The following is a 19,175-nucleotide window of genomic DNA, read 5'->3' on the forward strand; positions in this document are numbered from 1 at the left end:
TGATTCTATGATGAAAGCTGATCACTGTGAACAGGGGTTGCTCACTCTCTCCTAAGGCAGCAGAATTCCCCACAACAGGGTTGGAAGGAAGCAGGACCATGACCTATCCCCTTTCACTCTCTCTTACACACACTCCCACATGCCAGCCAGCAGGGCAGGGTTGGCACACCTGAGGATGAGCAATCTGTTCTGTCTATTAGACTGGAGCAAAGTGTAATCTCCCCATGCACACCCAGCAGCCTCAGGAAAGTGTGTGCCAGCTGAGACTCCCACCCTGCCCCCTCGGCAGGGCTGAGTGAAAAAGGCACAGTCCAGTCCTTCCAAATGGGAATCTTCTCACAGCAATAATTTTCCACAAATGCTTGGGGAAAAAACCCTAAAGGCACCGTTCAATACCCTCTCAATAGTCCTGCGATGGAGAGGAGCAAGTGAAGACCCATTGACTATGACAAGACATACAAATAGCAAACTGCATCACAAGGCAGCCTCGGATAAGCATCCATCAACGAGCATTCGAGCCCAAGCAGCTGCATCTGGTGGCAGAGTTATTTGTAAATCTATAGGATTCAAAAATAACTAAGTGTTGCTCACAAGAGAACCAATTTAAACATGCCGCATCATGCATGTCTGAAAAACATTTGAAAAAGGGGTAACATAATAGAGGTTATTGATATAAAAACACAGCAACATGCACTATGCTTCATTTCATTTTCCTTAAACACCATATTAGGAACAGCAAACCAAAATAAAAGGTAGGATCTGAAGCAAAATAGAGTAGGTTATTTTTATGGCTGTGTTATAGAGCTCTGTGAGCAGATGCCTTTCCCAAACTCTCCAGTCTAAAGCAAGTCCACAATGACGGGGAAGTCACAATTCATACTCCCTGGGATTTGGCTTTAACAACAAAAATTAACAGCACGGCAACATTCAGACAAAGCCACCTCCGCATGCTTGTCCGCTCATAGGGCTCCTTCCTCGGGACAGCTCAGACCACCACCACAGAAAGTCATTTCTGCCTGCTTTATGGGGTATGGACCTGCACCAGGCACTCAGAAGAAAGCACTTACCCCTTTCCCACCATCTGGCCTTAAACCATTCAGATCTGGTTAGTTATGAACACAGCACCACTGAGACTGTCTAATATACATTGGCCCCAAATCCTTTGCCACCAAAATCTTTACACCGAGAACATAACAACTCTTCCCCATGTCTCCGTGTGTCTGAGATTCTCCTGTTGGGAAGCGAGCTGTGTTATACAAATTAACGAGGACCAACCTTACAAATTCAACTTGCCCCTAAAGAAGTGAGCCCATATGAGGAATGTGTGAATGCCCATAGCGATTGGGTGTTAACTTACAATAGAGCTAAGGGATGCTTTGAAAAAGATGCTTCTATATTAATATGTGTAGCCCCTCTCCTGTGGTGAGGCTCAAGCCTCTTCCCGGGTGCTTATTACTTGGAGAGGTTTCTCTCCTCTCATGGGCTGTGTTCTGGATTTGTTTTGGTTATGCCTGGGCAGTGCCTCCACCCAGGGTAACGTCTCACCATGCCTGAGACAAAAGAGGTGCTAGCCCTTGGGAAAGTGAATATTGGTACCATTGCTGGCAAGGAATATAAAACCCAGTAAACAGGATATAAAAAACACCAAAATAAACCCCAGCAGAGAAATGACACATCCCAAAATCACCATATAACAAAGGGGAACTTTATTGGGAACAGGCAAATAGGATCTGGGGAAGCAAATGTTTAGGTTCACGGTACAATGGAGAAATCCAGTCCTAAGCCCTGTTGCAGTGTGGATGGAGGGCACGATTTACAATTATGTGTAACTTAATTTATTAATTAGATACAGCAGTGAAACATGAAATCCTTGTCTATAATTTAAGTGAAAAGGTATCTGTGTGAGTTGGGAAAGGACTTTACATTGTTTGAAGGATCTTCAGTTGTCTCTTTCTCAATTACCTTCATGTTTTTCCACAGGCAAAAACAAAACAAAAACCACCACTCCTGTCAATGTAAAAATGCAATAATTTCCCACAGCAAGAGAATACTCTAGAGGTGCTTAAAACTAAGATGACAAATTGTACAGACAGCTTCTTTTCAATTTACAGAAAGTGTGTGTTCTGGACAGATACTTAACAACAGACTATGTATTTCACAGAAATAAAGTATAAGAAAGGCAACTTGGAAATAGCACTAGCATTAACATTTCATCTTTTTGTCTTTTAAACAGGATTGTGAAATGATGGATGTGTTGCTGACATTCAGTGTTATATTGGTTGCCACTTTTAAACATCATGTTTTAATGTTCTAAATCTACTGCAAGTGCAGAAACAGCTACAGTATCGGCACAAATAAATAAATAAAAAGATCTTTTGACAGCTACAAAAAGGGAAAGTTAGAGAGACACTGCCAGATTGAATTAGACCCCAAATTCAGGGCTTATAACCCAAGTTTGTACACAGCCGACGATCAACAGAAAGCTTCAAGATTTTATTTCTTTTTTTCCCCAGTAAAAAATAAATAGTGCTTCACTTACCCTCTCATCCTTGGATTCTCCGCTGAGGCAGCCACCAAAGGCATCAATGGTGATGGTGTATTTTATGATGTGCACACTACACATTAGGAAGTGTAAAGACCACCAACTTACACTGTACAACTATCAAATGATAACTTCATTACTACTCTGGGTCAGAGTCAAACCAGCACTCTGAAGGTGGCACATACCATATGCCATCACCACAATGCTTTATTTACAGTATTTGTATGTTACACTGATTCTCCTTCAATATTTTAGAGAAGAAAATTAGTGAAGTTTAGGTTTTTCTTCACTTGCATACTCCAAGGTTGTATATCCATATCAGAAATTGGAAAATACCAGAAAGACCCTTTGTTCTATAAAATTGCTGTGATAATACGTATTTGACAAGAAGAACATTCAGATACTTATCAAGTAATAGTTGCAGTTTGTTTAGAGAGATGGAAAATAAAATGAGCCAAGTATATAAAGCTTCTGGTGTATAATAGGATGTCACTGTATTAATAAAAAGGTGATTCAGTGAGTATCCTGGAAGCTTTGGAGCAAATATGACTTTACAACTAAATAAGAACAAAAAGGGTTGTGAATGGCTTGTGGCAAAGTGCCGGCACTACTTTGACGGGTCTCGCGCTTTCTCTTCTTGGGGAGGGGTCAGGGCACCGTTTCTCGCCCCTGAACTGGGGTACTAACTGCCCCACTAGTGTCCTAGAGCAGGGGAGTGGAGAGGGAGGGACCCGGTCCCGCCCTCTACTCCGCGTCCCAGTCCAGGGGCCCTAGGGATAGCGGTAAACTGCTTGAACTATTAGTTCCTTCCCCTGAACTACTTCCCTCTCCTGCCCTTCAGCTTGTGGGGCTTCCTGCCCTCCCTCTGCACAAACCAGGTGTCCCTTTACCTAGGGTCTTGGTCTCCTTAGCCCACTACAGCACTTCCCCAAACTCTCCTCTGCTTCCCTCCAAACTGCTCTCTGCTCCAACACCAATCCACTCTGCTTCAACTCCATCACCAATCCACTCCACTTCAACTCCTCCAAACACCAATCCACTCTGCTTCAACTCCTTCCCTTGTCTGATTGAAGCAGGGGGGGTTTATCAGGTGACTGGCTTCAGGTGCTCTAATTGGCTTCAGGAGCTTTAATTAATCTATAGCAAACATTCTTCCCTCTACAGGGAAGAAGGCTCCCTTCTAACACTCTCCTGCTGCCCTCTGGCCATGCTCTATCACATATCTCCGCCCCCCGCTCAACACCATGGGGCTGGGCTACTTGGGACGAGAGGCAGTGCTGTCGTAATAGGCCACCAGCGTTGCTGTGTTGGCTTCCAGCCCTAAGCTGTACCCTGAAATGGAAGGGCTGCAGGGATAGGAACCACCTAGTCACTCTTGTGTTCTTCTCCTTGTTTCTGTGCATCCACTGGAGTGGGGCGTGGTCTGTCACGAGGGTAAACCGCCACCCCAGTAGGTAGTAGCGGAGATTCTCCATAGCCCATTTTACCGCCAGACATTCCTTTTCAACGACGGCATACTTTTTTTCCCTGGGGAGGAGTTTCCAGCTGAGGTACAAGATCGGGTATTCCTCCTCCCCTACCATCTGCAAAAGGATGGCTCCTAGCCCTACCTCCAAGGCATCTGTTTGTAGGAGGAATTCCTTCTCGAAGTCTGGGGCTATGAGTACTGGATGGCAGCAAAGGGCTGTCCTTAAATCTGTAAATGCTCCTTCTGCCACATCAGACCACTTTACTATCTCGGGGCCTTGAGCCTTTATCAAATCCATCAATGGCCCTGCTCTTATGGCGAAATGAGGGATGAATCTCCGATAGTATCCTACTATCCCTATGTTAAGGAAAAGTTAGCACATGTGACTCCATTTTGGTTTGGGGCCCACCATTGTTTAAATGCCAGCGCATCATACATCAGGAGGAGTAATCCTTAGATATTGAATCCCTGTGAAAATCCTCCTCCTTGTCTCCAGCCTGCCTTGTCTCCCAGTATCTGGTTTTTGTCAGTCTCTAACTCCCTGTCTCTTGGCCTTGATGTGAGGCCTCCCATCCTGATAATAAAAGTTACTGATGCATGGCTTTAGGACCATGCTGTGTAATTAACATACTGGTATAGCACGAGGAATGCACCAAGCAGGGATAGGTGGTAGATAAGACAAGGGTTTGTTTATTGGCTAAGGTTTCCGATGCACGAGGGCAACATGCTTTGCTAAAAGGTATATAACCTTTGTATAATCTGCATTCAGGGTCCCCTCCTGGCTAGCAGGGGGGCACCACGCTCGAGCGTAATAAACTTAGTGTCTTTTGGGAACTCTGCAGTTGTGGACTTTGTTTCTGTGCCTCAGCCTAGATTCGAACTGTGCGTGACCTATCAGGTATAATTCGCAGCACTGGTGTGCGTGTCCTATCAGGTATAATTCGCAGCATTTGTGTGCGTGTCCTATCAGGTGTAATTCGTAGCACTTGTGTGCGTGTCCTACCAGGTGTAATTCGTAGCACTTGTGTGCGTGTCCTACCAGGTGTAATTCGTAGCACTTGTGTGCGTGTCCTACAAGGTGTAATTCGTAACAGTTTTGGCGACCACGAAGGGACTCTAGGCTCGCCCCAACAAGCGAGACTACACTCCTCCTCTCGGACAGCTCCAGCCGGCACAAGGTGAGTTCACCTTTGAGAACTCCGAGGAGGGGGGGGTGTGAGCCGTCGCTTAGGCGATAAGGTGGCACATTTTGTGTTCTTTTGGTAGCCCATTATGGGTTCTGGGCAGAGTGTAAGTAAGGGGACCCCTTTAGCTGAAATTCTCGAAAATTGGGGGAATATCTCTGGCACCCATGGGTTAGGCAGAAAGAAAGCTGTTATTTTATGTAAGGTTGAGTGGCCAGCACTAACAACTCAAACATCTGTTGAATGGCCACCGGATGGGTCCTTTGCTGGGGATACATTAACAACGCTTAGAAGAAGGCTGGAGGACAAAGCTCCAGCCCAAATGGATTATTGGTATGTATGGGACAACTGGGCTTATGCGCGTGCGAAAGGACGTCCTCTTTCCTCCTCCTTTTCCTATCTATCTCAGGGGTCTTCAGCCCCACTCTGTGCTATGCCTGTTTCTTCTCCTCCCCAGCCTGTTTCTGCCCCTCCCCCGGCTTACCCTCGGCTTTCTGACTTCTGCCTATCATCTCCTTGCTCACCACCCCCCTGCCCGTGCGGGCCCACCATTGACCCACCGGTTACTCTGCAAGCTCCCCTCATTCAGCAACCCCTTGTTACTCATAATACGGACGGAAGTGAACGGTTTGCTTTTCCCTATGTTCACCGCCCTTTTGGCCCAGGCGATTTAGTAACATGGCAACAGCAGATGCCTCGCCTGCGTGACGATCCAGAGAAGGTTCTGCAAACCATTCGGTCTGTATTTACCGCATTTAATCCTACATGGGGAGATGTCCAGGTAATCCTGGACACACTTTTTACCCCTGACGAAAAATATTCCATTCTGGATGCTAATAGGCGCTGGGCAGGGGAGGATAGTACCCGGGCTTCTTGGCCCCTGACTGATCCCAATTGGAATCCTAATGTGCCTACTCAAATGGGCCTTTTAAAGGCAGGTAGAAACGGCCTTTTAGAAGCTGTACGTAAAGCTGGTAGTAAAACGGCTAACTGGTCTAAAATTCGTGAATGTCAGCAAGAGCTTACTGAGCACCCCTCCGCCTTTTTGGCCCGGTTGTCCAAGCAAGTTCGTGTATATGGGGGCGGTATAAACCCTGAGGCAGAGGAAAACCGTCCTATGATGGTCTCCTTTTATGTTGATCAGGCAGCATCAGATATAAAAAAATATTTTTCTAAGCATGTGCCCGATTGGCCAGGAAAACCCCTCCAGGAGGTTGTCCGCCTGGCCACCTTTGTGTTTAACGGCAGGGACGAGGAAAAAGCACGGGAAAAACGTAAACAGAAGAAGGAGGAGGTAAGTATGTTAGCTGCTGCCTTGCAGGCTCCTTCGGGAAACCAGCAATGGCGAGGGCGCGGAGAGATGAGGGGAAGGGGGCATGGACAGGGGACAGGAGGAGGGGGAGGTTGGGATAGAATGAGGGACGGGAATTGTAATTATTGTAAACAACCAGGGCACTGGAGGAGGGAGTGTCCCCTGCTTCCCCGAGGGGCTCCTTGGAAGAACCAGGTAGAGGCTAATCCTTCTTTTCCCCCTAACGCCCCCCAGAACCTTGTTAACCCCCAGTGACTAGAGGCGGAGGTTTTGGGGACTTTGGGAGAGTTGGAATGGGACTTGGGATTACAGTCACAAATTTATTTAAAGGTTGGGGAACACCTTGTGCCTTTTCTAGTAGATACTGGGGCCACTCTCTCCACTTTAACTTTTGTTCCGGGCTCTCTGTCCGATACCAAGGTTTGGGTGCAGGGTATAGAAGGTAATCCCTGCCCGGCCCCTTTATCCTACCCTGTCCCTATCGAGCTTGGTTCTTTAAAGCTATCACATAGATTTGTTGTAATGCCGGAGGGCCCCGCAAACCTCCTCGGGCGGGATGTGCTGGGCAAATTGGGGGCGCATATATATTGCGCCCCCGAGGGGCTCCGCATGTCCGTCCCAGACTCGGCGGTTGCTTCTCTTATGACATCGGTTACCCCTATTCCTGGTGTGCCCTCTGAATTGTCCAGTGTTCCCCACGCTTTGTGGAGCACAAATTCTACTGATGTGGGTCTTCTTAAATCAGCAGTTCCAGTGAGTCTGAAAACAGGGGGCGGACCGCCTCCGTCCGTAAAACAATACCCCTTGCCGAGGGAGGCGGAAGAAGGCATCTCACTCCTTATTGACAGTTATTTGACTCAGGGGGTTTTAGTCCCTTGCAGTTCGCCCTGTAATACTCCCATTCTTCCAGTAAGAAAGCCTAAACCGGGACCAGACGGGCGTCCAGTCTATCGATTTGTTCAGGATCTTCGGGCTATAAATGGTTATGTTATAGCCCCCCATCCAGTTGTCCCTGATCCGAGCACTATTCTAACGCTAATTCCTCAGTCAGCCACTTGCTTTACTGTCATAGATTTGTGTGCAGCATTTTTCAGTATTCCTTTGCACCCTGATTCTCAATATTTATTCGCATTTACCTGGAAGGGTCAGCAGCTAACATGGACGCGTCTTCCCCAGGGGTTCTCAGGATCCCCTACTATTTTTTCCCGGATTCTCACCGAGGATTTAAAAGACATTGTTTTGCCTAGTTCGTCTGTCCTGGTTCAGTATGTGGATGATTTGCTAATCGCTGCCTCAGATTATAACGCATGTTTAATTGACTCTGTTGTTTTGCTTACTGCATTAGCTAATAAGGGTCATCGTGCTTCCCCATCCAAGTTGCAGCTGTGCCTAGATCAGGTAATTTATTTGGGCTTTGTAATTAGGCCTGGGGAGCATTTACTCTCCCCTGATAGGGTGCGGGCAATCCAGGATTACCCACGTCCGACTACAAAAAAGCAGTTACGGGCTTTCCTGGGGGCTGCGGGGTTCTGTCGACCCTGGGTTGTGGCTTTCGGAGAATTGGTAAAACCGTTAGTTCAAGCTACTACAACACTGACCCTCGATCCTGTCTCCTGGACCCCGGAAATGGAAAATGCTTTTAAATCCGTCAAAAAGGCTCTGATCTCTGCGCCTGCCTTGGGATTCCCGGATTACGGTAAACCATTTTCTCTTTTCACTCATGAACGACAGGGAGTGGCTAGCGGCGTCCTTTTGCAATATCTGGGGGGTCGCCCACGCCCCGTAGCCTATTATTCAGTACAACTGGACCCTGTGATTCAGGGCTCTGTCTCCTGTGTACGGTCTGTTGCTGCTGCTGCTGTCATGGTTGAACGGTCACGACCTATTGTTTTGGGGCACCCTTTGACTGTCTGGGTCCCTCATGAGGTTGAAATTCTTTTAAAACAGCATTCTACACAGGCATTGTCTCCACAGCGGGCTCATAAATATGAACTAATCCTGTTGGCCGCTGACAACGTTACTTTACGCCGCTGTAACATCCTCAATCCAGCCACAATGCTACCCCTCCCAGAGGACGGTACCCCTCACCATGTATGCATGGATGTCGTCGCGCAGAATGGTAAGCCCCGCCCGGATTTAGCGGACTCCCCTTTAGTAGAGCCCGATTTACTTCTTTTCACAGATGGGTCCTCGTACTATTTAAATGGCCACCGGGTCTCGGGCTATTCGGTTACCTCTCAGGCAGACGTTATCGAGGCTGCCCCCCTACCACCTTCCTTCAGCGCCCAGGGTGCAGAGTTACACGCGCTTACCAGGGCTTGCTTATTGTCTTCAGAAAAAACTGTTACCATTTATACAGACTCTAAGTATGCTTTTGGGGTTTGTCATGCTACAGGCCAGCTCTGGAAGCAACGAGGATTTTTAACCTCCTCAGGCACAAAAATCGCTAATGGCCCTCTAATCTCTGCCCTTTTGGAAGCTATTCAGGCCCCTCGTCAGGTGGCGGTGGTTCATTGTTATGCGCACAGGCAGTCTAACAGTGTTGTGTCTCAGGGCAATGCATTAGCTGATTCAGCCGCAAAGGCTGCAGCCCTACAGCCCCTTCTGGTTTCGGCTTCCCTCCCCCTGGATGTGTCCTTCCCACCTGCTGACTGGACACTGCTGTATGCTGACGTATCCTTGGAGGAGCTGCATGACTGGAAACGCTGGGAGGGATCTAAGGGCTCCGATAAGGTTTGGCGGATCGGGAACAAACCTATTCTCCCCCGTCGTTATCTACTCGCAGCTGCTCATTATTTTCATTCCCTGGGTCACGCTGGTATTCAGGGCACGGTGGCTGCCATACTAAAGTTCTGGGCAGCACCGCATGTTTATCCCGTGGTAAAGCGAGTTCTTGGCTCCTGCCCTACTTGCCTGGCCTTCTCTGCTAAGACTCGGCTCGATGCCAACTCAAAAGGGGGGAGACCCTGGGCAAACTTCCCGTTTCAGCGCTTGCAGATGGACTACGCAGAAATGCCTAAATGCTCAGGGTTTCACCACCTCCTTGTTATAGTGGACCAACTTTCCGGATGGCCTGAAGCAATACCAACCAGAAAGGCAGATGCAAGATCTGTGGTCAAGTTCTTAATGAAAGACATTGTACCCAGGTTTGGTGTCCCTGAAGTCATTGATTCAGATCGGGGCTCACACTTTACTGCAAAGATTTTGGAGGAACTGTACCGGTGCTTGGGGATTATTCGACAATTACACACCCCGTACCACCCCCAGTCTGCAGGTCAGGTGGAGCGCATGAACCGAACAATAAAGACAATGGTAGCAAAGTTTTGTAAGGAAACTGGACTTAAGTGGCCAGAGGCCTTGCCTATAGTTTTATGGCATATAAGACGAACGCCACGCATGCCCCTAGGCCTGTCCCCATTTGAGGTACTGTTTGGGAGACCAGCTTTGGTCCCGGGAACTTATGTTCCTGTACATGCTAGCCTCTTGGATGGAGATGAAACTTTGGCCAGATATGTTGCTAGACTGCAAAAGGAGCTGACTGAAAACCAGTCTGAAGCTCAGTTGTTTCAAACCGCACCCTTAGGGTTACAAGTTCATTCCTTTAAACCAGGGGATTGGGTAATGGTAAAAAAGATCCCCCGCACCGACCCCCTGGAACCTCGGTGGGAGGGGCCGTACCAGGTTCTGTTATGTACTTATTCTGCTTTAAAAGTTGCAGGTAAAGGTTCCTGGATTCACCATAGCTACGTCAAGTTGGCAACAGAACCCCCACCTGACCCTGGCAAGCCAGCAGACGAGCCACTTCACGAATGAACACTACAGCCAACCCATGGACTGAGCTTTCCAGCTACTGGGACCTTCATAGCCCACCAGGACTTTTTGTGTTCCTGTTTATTGGACTTACATTGGGGGTAGTGTTTTTTGTATGGTACAGGGGAGGATGTCAACATTGGTATGGTTTGCCTGGGGGATCCTCTCCCTATTCCCAAGTCCAGTACAAGGATGGGAGGGCAATAGCTTTTTAAATTTAACCCGTGCTATCAAACAGGGTGTAAATCGAACGCAGTGTTGGATTTGTATTCATACCCCCACATATTTAGGTCAGGGCGTCCCGTTGGTAGGGGTACCTATCCCCCTTAATCGAACGCTCCAAACCAAGCTATGGGCAAACACTACATTTAACTGAAATGTTACAATTCAAATATGGTCTATTGATATGGTGGCCCAGGGTAATTATGCTTTATGTGTGTCACGACGTAAGGGCATAGAAAATACAGTTTTTGTAGGGAATTTTGTAGGGTGCAAGGACACCACCCAAATCAGCTCTGGTGCGGGAGGCCCCTCTACCTACTCCAGAACCCCGTGGCCAGTCCCCGAGGGGTCTGGCTGGTATTGGTTATGCAATCACACAGCCTATAAGGTTCTCCCAGCAGGATGGTGTGGTACATGTACCTTAGGGGCTATAGTACCCGCCGTGACAGTACACCAGAACCTGACCCGGGGAGAGATCCGCAATCTAGTATGGAGGGACCGACGAAGTATTCCTTTAAACCCCCTTTCTTATCGGCCCAAAGGCTTTCACTCCTTTGTGCGTTGGTTTCTGCCATGGTTGGAAGTAAGCAAGCTGGAAAAAGCTATAGTTAACATTTCAGCTGCTTTGGAACTAATGGCAAATGCTACTGCAGATGCTCTATCTGCCCTTCAAATTGAAGTCACCCAGCTATCCCAAACTACATTGCAAAACCGCCTAGCCCTGGATTATCTCCTTGCAAATCAGGGCGGGGTTTGTGCTCTGGTCAACTCAAGCTGTTGCGTATTTGTAAATCAGCATCATAGGGTGGAAACTGACATCCACATCCTCAAGCAACAGGCAGCCCTATTCCACCACATCAGCCTCGATACTACCAGCGCCGGATTCCAGGAGGTCTGGGACTGGCTCACCTCATGGCTACCGGATGTGGGGACTTGGGGACGGCGTATTTTGTATTTACTTTTTTTAACTGTTATTGTTTTTGCGTTATTTTTTGTATGCCTACAATGCTGCAGTATGTGCTGTCGGCAATTGCTAACCCTGCAGCGCGGTTACTCAGCCCCAATATAGCTTACTGACGTACAAAAAAAAAGGGAGGACTGTTAAGGAAAAGTTAGCACATGTGACTCCATTTTGGTTTGGGGCCCACCATTGTTTAAATGCCAGCGCATCATACATCAGGAGGAGTAATCCTTAGATATTGAATCCCTGTGAAAATCCTCCTCCTTGTCTCCAGCCTGCCTTGTCTCCCAGTATCTGGTTTTTGTCAGTCTCTAACTCCCTGTCTCTTGGCCTTGATGTGAGGCCTCCCATCCTGATAATAAAAGTTACTGATGCATGGCTTTAGGACCATGCTGTGTAATTAACATACTGGTATAGCACGAGGAATGCACCAAGCAGGGATAGGTGGTAGATAAGACAAGGGTTTGTTTATTGGCTAAGGTTTCCGATGCACGAGGGCAACATGCTTTGCTAAAAGGTATATAACCTTTGTATAATCTGCATTCAGGGTCCCCTCCTGGCTAGCAGGGGGGCACCACGCTCGAGCGTAATAAACTTAGTGTCTTTTGGGAACTCTGCAGTTGTGGACTTTGTTTCTGTGCCTCAGCCTAGATTCGAACTGTGCGTGACCTATCAGGTATAATTCGCAGCACTGGTGTGCGTGTCCTATCAGGTATAATTCGCAGCATTTGTGTGCGTGTCCTATCAGGTGTAATTCGTAGCACTTGTGTGCGTGTCCTACCAGGTGTAATTCGTAGCACTTGTGTGCGTGTCCTACCAGGTGTAATTCGTAGCACTTGTGTGCGTGTCCTACAAGGTGTAATTCGTAACACCTAGAAATGCTCTGACCTGCTTTTTGCAGACCGGTCGAGGCCAACCTTGTATTGCCTCCACTTTGTTCCATTGGGGTTTCACCAAACCTCTCCCTACTACACACCTGAGGTATCTGGCCTCAGCTAGTCCTATTATGCATTTGAGGGGTTGGCAGTGAGGCCAGCCTTCCGCAGGGCGTCTAGCACCGCTTCTACTTTTCCGAGGTGCGTTTCCCAGTCAGGGTTATGGATGACTATGTCACCTGGATAGACAGAGACATGCTTGGCATGGGGTCGCAGCAATTTGTCCATAAGTCATTGGAATTTTGCAGGAGCCCCATGGAGTCCGAAAGGGAGGACAGTGCATTGGAGGACAGGCCATCAGGTGTAGTGAAGGCAGCCTTTTCCTTGGCATTCTCGGCCAGGGAATTTGCCAATATCCTTTGGTCAGGTCCAGAGTGGTTAGGTATCGGGCCTTGCCTAACTGATCAACTAGCTCGTCAATGCGTGGTATCGGCTAGGCATCAAATTGGGATACTTCATTTAACTTCCAGAAGTCGTTGCAAAACCTCAGAGTGCCATCAGGCTTGGGGACTAGGACAATAGGGCTGGACCACTGGCTGTGGGATTCTTCAATAACCCCGAGTTCCAGCATCTTCTTCACTTCTGTCCTAATTTCTTCCCTTTTAGCTTCTGGTATTCGGTACGGCCAAGTTCTCGGAAGCCCTCCGTCGCATGCACACCAATAAATCTCCGGGCATGGACGGGCTGACCGTGGAGTTCTACCGCGCGCTTTGGGACATTCTTGGCCCAGACCTAGCCACTGTCTGGGCTGAGTCTTTGCAGGGCGGGGTCCTCCCTCTTTCGTGCAGACAAGTGGTGCTCACCTTGTTGCCGAAGAAGGGGGACCTCTGCGATTTATGAAACTGGTGTCCCGTCTCGCTCCTTAGCATGGATTACAAAATCGTAGCGAAAGCAATCTCGCTGCGGCTAGGGTCCGTGATGGCGGACGTGATCCACCCAGACCAGACCTATACTGTCCCGGGTCGCAGCATTTTTGACAACCTATTTCTAGTCCGAGATCTTTTGGAACTCGGGCGTAGAGACGGTCTGTTGTTCTCCCTCCTGTCTCTTGATCAGGAGAAGGTGTTCGATAGAGTGGACCTTGGGTACCTCCTGGGCACTCTGCAGGCGTTTGGATTCGGACCTCAGTTTGTGAGTTCTCTCCAGGTGCTGTACGCCTCCGCGGAGTGTCTGGTTAGGCTCAAGTGGAACCTGACCGAACCGGTCAGCTTCGGGCAAGGAGTACGGCAGGGGTGCCCCTTCTCGGGCCAGCTGTACGCTCTGGCGATCGAGCCCTTCCTCTGTCTCCTCCACAGGAGGTTGACGGGGTTGGTGCTGCGGGAACCGGAGCTGCGGCTGGTCCTGTCGGCGTATGCCGATGACTTGCTCCTCGTGGTCCAGGACCCGAGCGACTTGGCGCGGGTGGAGGCTTGCCAGGCCATCTATTCGGCAGCCTCCTCCGCCCGAGTCAACTGGGTCAAGAGCTCTGGCTTGGCAGTGGGGGACTGGCGGCAGGTGAGCTCCCTCCCACCCGCGCTTCAGACCATCCGGTGGAGCGCAGGTCCACTGCTCTACCTAGGCATTTACCTTTCTGCCACGCACCCTTCTCCGCCGGAGAACTGGCAAAATTTAGAAGGCGGGGTGATAGAGCGGCTCCGGAAATGGACGAGGCTACTCCGATGTCTCTCCCTCCGAGGGAAAGCACTGGTGCTTAACCAACTGGTCCTGTCCACGCTCTGGTACCGGCTCAACACCCTGGTCCCGGCCCCGGGTTTCTGACCAACCTCCGGACATCGATTCTAGAGTTCTTTTGGTCAGGAATGCACTGGGCCCCGGTTGGGGTTCTTCATCTACCCCTGAAGGAAGGAGGGCAGGGCCTGAAGTGTCTGCACACTCAGGTCCGTGCTTCTGCCTCCAGGCCCTGCAGAGGCTCCTTTATAGTGCAGGTAGTTCGACATGGAGCATATTGGTGCACGCCTTCCTGCGCCGCTTCCAAGGGCTCCGATACGACCGGCAGCTCTTTTATCTTTGTCCGAGAGGTTTTCCGCAAGACCTCTCCGGGCTGCCGGTCTTCTACCAGGACCTCCTCCGGACCTGGAAACTGTTTTCAACGACCAGGACCGTGGCAGCCACCATGGGAGCAGATCTCCTCGCGGAGCCCCTGCTACACAACCCCCAGCTCCGTGTGCAGGGGGCAGAGTCCCGCTCGGTGCGCCAGAGTTTGCTCCTGGCAGAAGTCACGAGAGTCAGAGACCTCCTGGACTACAACCGGGGAGACTGGCTGGATCCCCTGATGCTCGCTCGGCGCATGGGGCTCTCCAGACCTCGTACCCCCCAGCGCATACTTCAGGAGGTGAAGGCCACCTTGAAGCCCGCTGCTCGGGCTTATCTCAACCGAGCCCTGCGCGAGGGCACACCCCGCCCACCTTCTACTCCAGGCCCGCCGGACCTTTCAATTGGGCCCTTACCCCTTAGATCCCAACAAACCCCTCACCCTTTCACTGCGAGCCGGCTGCATGAACTGCAGCCAGTCAGCTTCCAAATCACGCCACGGAAATATTTATACACACTCACGCTTCACACCCTTCACGCCCACACCCTGGTGTCCCGCCCCGATACAAAGTGGCGGGACCTCCTGCCACCTTTGGAGGGTGAGCAAGTCCGGTGGGCCAGCCTGTATTCCACCTTGGTCCCGAGGCCCATCGGGGACATTAGTTGGCGGCTCCTTCACGGAGCTGTGAGCACGGGCGTGTTTTTGACATGGTTCACCCCATCCCGGATACTTGCCCTTTTTGCAATGTGAGGGAAACCCTGGCGCACGTATATTTAGAGTGTGCCAGGGTGCAGCCCCTTTTTCGGCTCCTCACGAATATCTTATTACGCTTTTGGCTACACTTTTCCCCCTCACCTTTTTATCTACACACTCCCCATCCGTGGCCCCACAAAATCGCGAGATCTCCTGGTTAACCTCCTCCTAGCCCTAGCTAAAACAGCCATTTATAAAACCAGAGAGGGGAGGTTGGCTAATGAAGCGTCCTGCGATTGTAGGGCCATTTTCCGATCCTCAGTACATTCAGGTATCCTGGCGGAGTTCCTCTGGGTGACGTCCACCGACTCCCTTGATGCCTTCGAGGAGCGGTGGGCGCTGTCCAAGGTTCTCTGCTCGGTGACCCCGTCCGGTTCCCTCCGTCTGACCTTTTGATTGAGGGAAGAGCGAGAGACCCCAGCCCCAGCTGTTGCCGCTGTGGATACCATCATCACTGTCACCCATGAGGGGTCCTATCACACGTGGTGTACGTCCCCCCGACCCCCAAACCGCCCACCCTGCAGCCGTGCCCATCTTGTCGGGCACTCTCAGGAGAGGAATAATCGGTGACACTGGGCGTGGCACTAGGTAACGCAGGGGGTGGAAGACCATGAGTGTCGAGGAAGCCCCCCCGCTCTAGGCCACCAGGTAATTCAGGAGGGTGGAAGACCACGAGTGTCGAGGAAGCCCGCCCCCCGGGTCTGGGCCCAGGCTAGCCTGAACACTTCTCCCTCCTGAAGGCTGCTGTGTTATACCTTGTGTTTGCTTTTGTTTTGTTGCATAGTTTTGCTTTATCCTTTTTGGTGATTCCTTGTAAGTGTTACACAAATAAAATTCTTTTCTGCTTCAAAAAAAAAAAAAAAACCACTCTCCTGCTGCCCTCTGGCCATGCTGTATCACAGTCTATATGCTCTGCCACATAAAGTCAGATTACAAAACATCCATTCCAGTAAAATGATGAGATATTTGTAATAAACTGTGAATGCTTATTTCAGAGAAGGATTGTGAACGTGTTTTACTAAATACCAGTATCTTTGCTCATTCTTCAAACAATGAAAACCCATTCCATTTTTATTCCTTGGAAACAATTATCCTGTTGTTAGCTATGAATAATTTTGAGTGCCTGTTGTACACAGTTCATGCATAATGTCAGTCCAGTTCTTTGAATGGATGTCACAGAAGAATATAGGAATAAGCAAAAAATGGACACAAATATCTTTATCTCAAACCTTGTAAAGTTTTAAAACAGATAAAAGTGATAGGCTATCCTGGTACATGCATTAGGCATTGTAACAACATGATTTCATGTGGTTATATTTAGTTATTAGAATCATAGACATGTAGGAGTGGAAGGGGCCTCAATAGGCCATCATTCTATCCAGTACCCTGCACTGAGCCAGGCCTAAGTATTATCTAGACCATCCCTGACAGGTGTTTGTCTAACCTGTTCTTAAAAACCTCCAATGACGGAGATTCCATAAGCTCCCCTTCTAAAGGACCCTACTTGATATACCCTTCCAGATGGATAGTGGCCCATTGATAACTACTCTCTGAGTACAGTTTTCCAACCAGTTGTGGGTTAATCTAGGCCAGTGGTTCTCAAACTAGGGCCGCCGCTTGTTCAGGGAAAGCCCCTGGCGGGCCGGGCTGGTTTGTTTACCTGCCGCATCCACAGGTTTGGCCGATCACAGCTCCCACTCGCCACGGTTCACCGCTCCAGGCCAATGGGGGCTGCGGGAAGCGACATGGGCAGAGGGACAAGCTGGCTGCCCTTCCTTTCTAGTTTGTTTATGAGAAGGTCATGCGAGACAGTATCAAAAGACTTACTGAAGTGCACAGGACTCCAGCTGCTAGTCTCAGCAGGGCTGAGGTAGGACAGGACTTCCACTTCCCCTCACAGCCACTCTCGGAGGGGAGATCAGACCCACCTCCAGGAACCTCCCCTGGCTGCAGAAAATAAGGGTGGTAATCCCACAACCCCCCTACAACTGTTTTGTGACACCCCCCCCACCTTGACTTCCTTTGTGATCAGGACCGCCCACGGTTACAACACCATGACAGTTCTGATGTAAACAGCTGAAACCATAAAAGTGACTAATTTTAAAATCCTATGACCATGAAATTGATGAAAATGGACCATGAATTTGGTAGGGCTCTACCCATGGATCCTGAAATCTGTGTTGTGGTGGGTGTTGATCATCATAGCAGTGCAGCTATGTCTCCAAAGACACAGTATAGACAGTCATTACCACAGGGTTTCCATGTGGCGCCATAGAAGAGATATACCCATTATCCTTCTCCAGTATTGCCAATCAATGGCTCTGCAGTAATAATAATATCTAAGATTTAGCCAAACATATTGTGATGGATATGGAGTTGCCTGTATATTATTAATACGGTATGTTGGTCTGATTGGTGGGATGGTGTTGAGGCAGTGTGGCCTAGTGGACAGACCACAGGACTGGGACTGAAGACCTGGGTTCCATTCCCAGCTCTACCGCTGGCCTTGCCAGTCACTTATGGCAGACACCAAATTTACACTAAAATTAGAGACCACCAAAGCATAGCCGTTAAGCTGTCGATTTCTTGCCATAGAGCTTCTGAACTACATTCTGTGCAATTTAGGATTTTTCAAACCTGCAAATGCAAACTAACCAAATCTGCTGCAGACAACAAATTTGTTTGTATTCCAGAGCTTATCAAATGCACTTACTTCAGCCATACACAAGAGTACTTTTTGCTTATACTCTCCTGCTAGCCAATTAACACCCCATTAACTTGCACACCTATGATTTAGGTGGCTCTATCCTCGAGCACCACACTGAAACATAGCTCTAAGAGTTACACATGAAAGTGTCATGTCCTGAAGATGCTGGGTAGCAAGTCTGCCTGCCTGCCTGCCTAAGGGCAGAGAGTCAGTGACCTACCTACTGGCCTGTGGATGGGAAATGGATTTTTTTTTCACCTCAGGGTCTCAGACGCTGGCACACAATAGCTCAGAGATTATTCACAACCCAATATGGTTATTAATTTTTACATTTTTTCCTTCCCCTTTTAAACAAGCACATTGTATAACCTGACAGGCTAACAATCCATGTGCGAATTTGGGTGAGGGTGACACCCAATCTCTCCAAGGTGTTCCAACTTTCATATGTCTCATATAGATTTATGTAATTTTCTGCTACCGTGTAAGGTTGGTAATTAAAGGAGCAGATTGATGCTAGTGCTTTACCAAGACCTATGACCCAAGCTCAGCCATTGTCATGTATAGCGCTCACAAATGCATAACCAGCACACCCGCTCAGCTATCTTTTTAATTATAACCAGTTTGAGGGGAGGAGGAGATTACATAGGCTATCACTGAAGTGTTTTTTCTTCCATCATACTGATTCACAAAAAGAAATCCCTTTCAAATTTACACAGCTTGACCTGTTTCAATGGCACAAACCCTTCCTTGTTACATGCATGAACAACTTTACACCTGTGTCCAATTTTACCACAAATCAACCATTCACCAACCATATTAATACAGGGGGCAGCTGTAACTCTCAAAGTATTACTGGTATGCAACCCTCTGAATTCACCCTGCTTGAACAGACTTCTTGCCGTTTTAGTCAACTGATTAACTAACCAGTATGCCACTGAACCAGCAGTATACAAAGCCTGTGATAAAAACTTTCAATGTAGAATTAACCCAAAGAACGACAGTGCCCAGTCCTGCATTCCTTGTGCATCAAAGTGACTCACCAGTTGGTGCACCCCCTTGTGGCTGGCTGTGGCACTATAGAGTTTTCCTCTCTGTAGCCCTGCTGACTGGCCATTTGGGTCTGCTAGTGGGCCCCTATGTCTTGTGACTCAACCCTCCATCCAGGTCACATTTAGTTTGATCCATGTCAGGGTAGACCAGAGCTCAACTTGACAATAGTTCCAAAACATGCCATCAGGTCACCAGCTCA

The 19,175-nt window shown here is 48.9% G+C and overlaps 2 protein-coding genes across 2 annotated transcripts; both read left to right on the top strand.

The window, feature by feature from the left end:
• Window positions 1-5,778: 5,778 nt before the first annotated feature.
• On the top strand, window positions 5,779-10,671 carry LOC144270102 (uncharacterized). Its single transcript, XM_077826341.1, has 2 exons — window positions 5,779-6,488; window positions 10,219-10,671. The coding sequence occupies exons 1-2, from the start codon at window positions 5,886-5,888 to the stop codon at window positions 10,342-10,344; spliced, it is 729 nt and encodes a 242-aa protein (XP_077682467.1). The 5' UTR covers window positions 5,779-5,885; the 3' UTR covers window positions 10,345-10,671.
• LOC144270371 (uncharacterized) lies at window positions 7,029-10,128 on the top strand. The gene is made up of 2 exons (XM_077826831.1): window positions 7,029-9,386; window positions 10,090-10,128. Exons 1-2 carry the CDS (start codon window positions 7,029-7,031, stop codon window positions 10,126-10,128), a joined length of 2,397 nt encoding a protein of 798 aa, XP_077682957.1.
• Window positions 10,672-19,175: the final 8,504 nt, after the last annotated feature.

This window comes from Eretmochelys imbricata, chromosome 9 (genome assembly GCF_965152235.1).
Source record: "Eretmochelys imbricata isolate rEreImb1 chromosome 9, rEreImb1.hap1, whole genome shotgun sequence".
In the NCBI taxonomy this organism is placed as follows: Eukaryota; Metazoa; Chordata; order Testudines; family Cheloniidae; genus Eretmochelys; species Eretmochelys imbricata.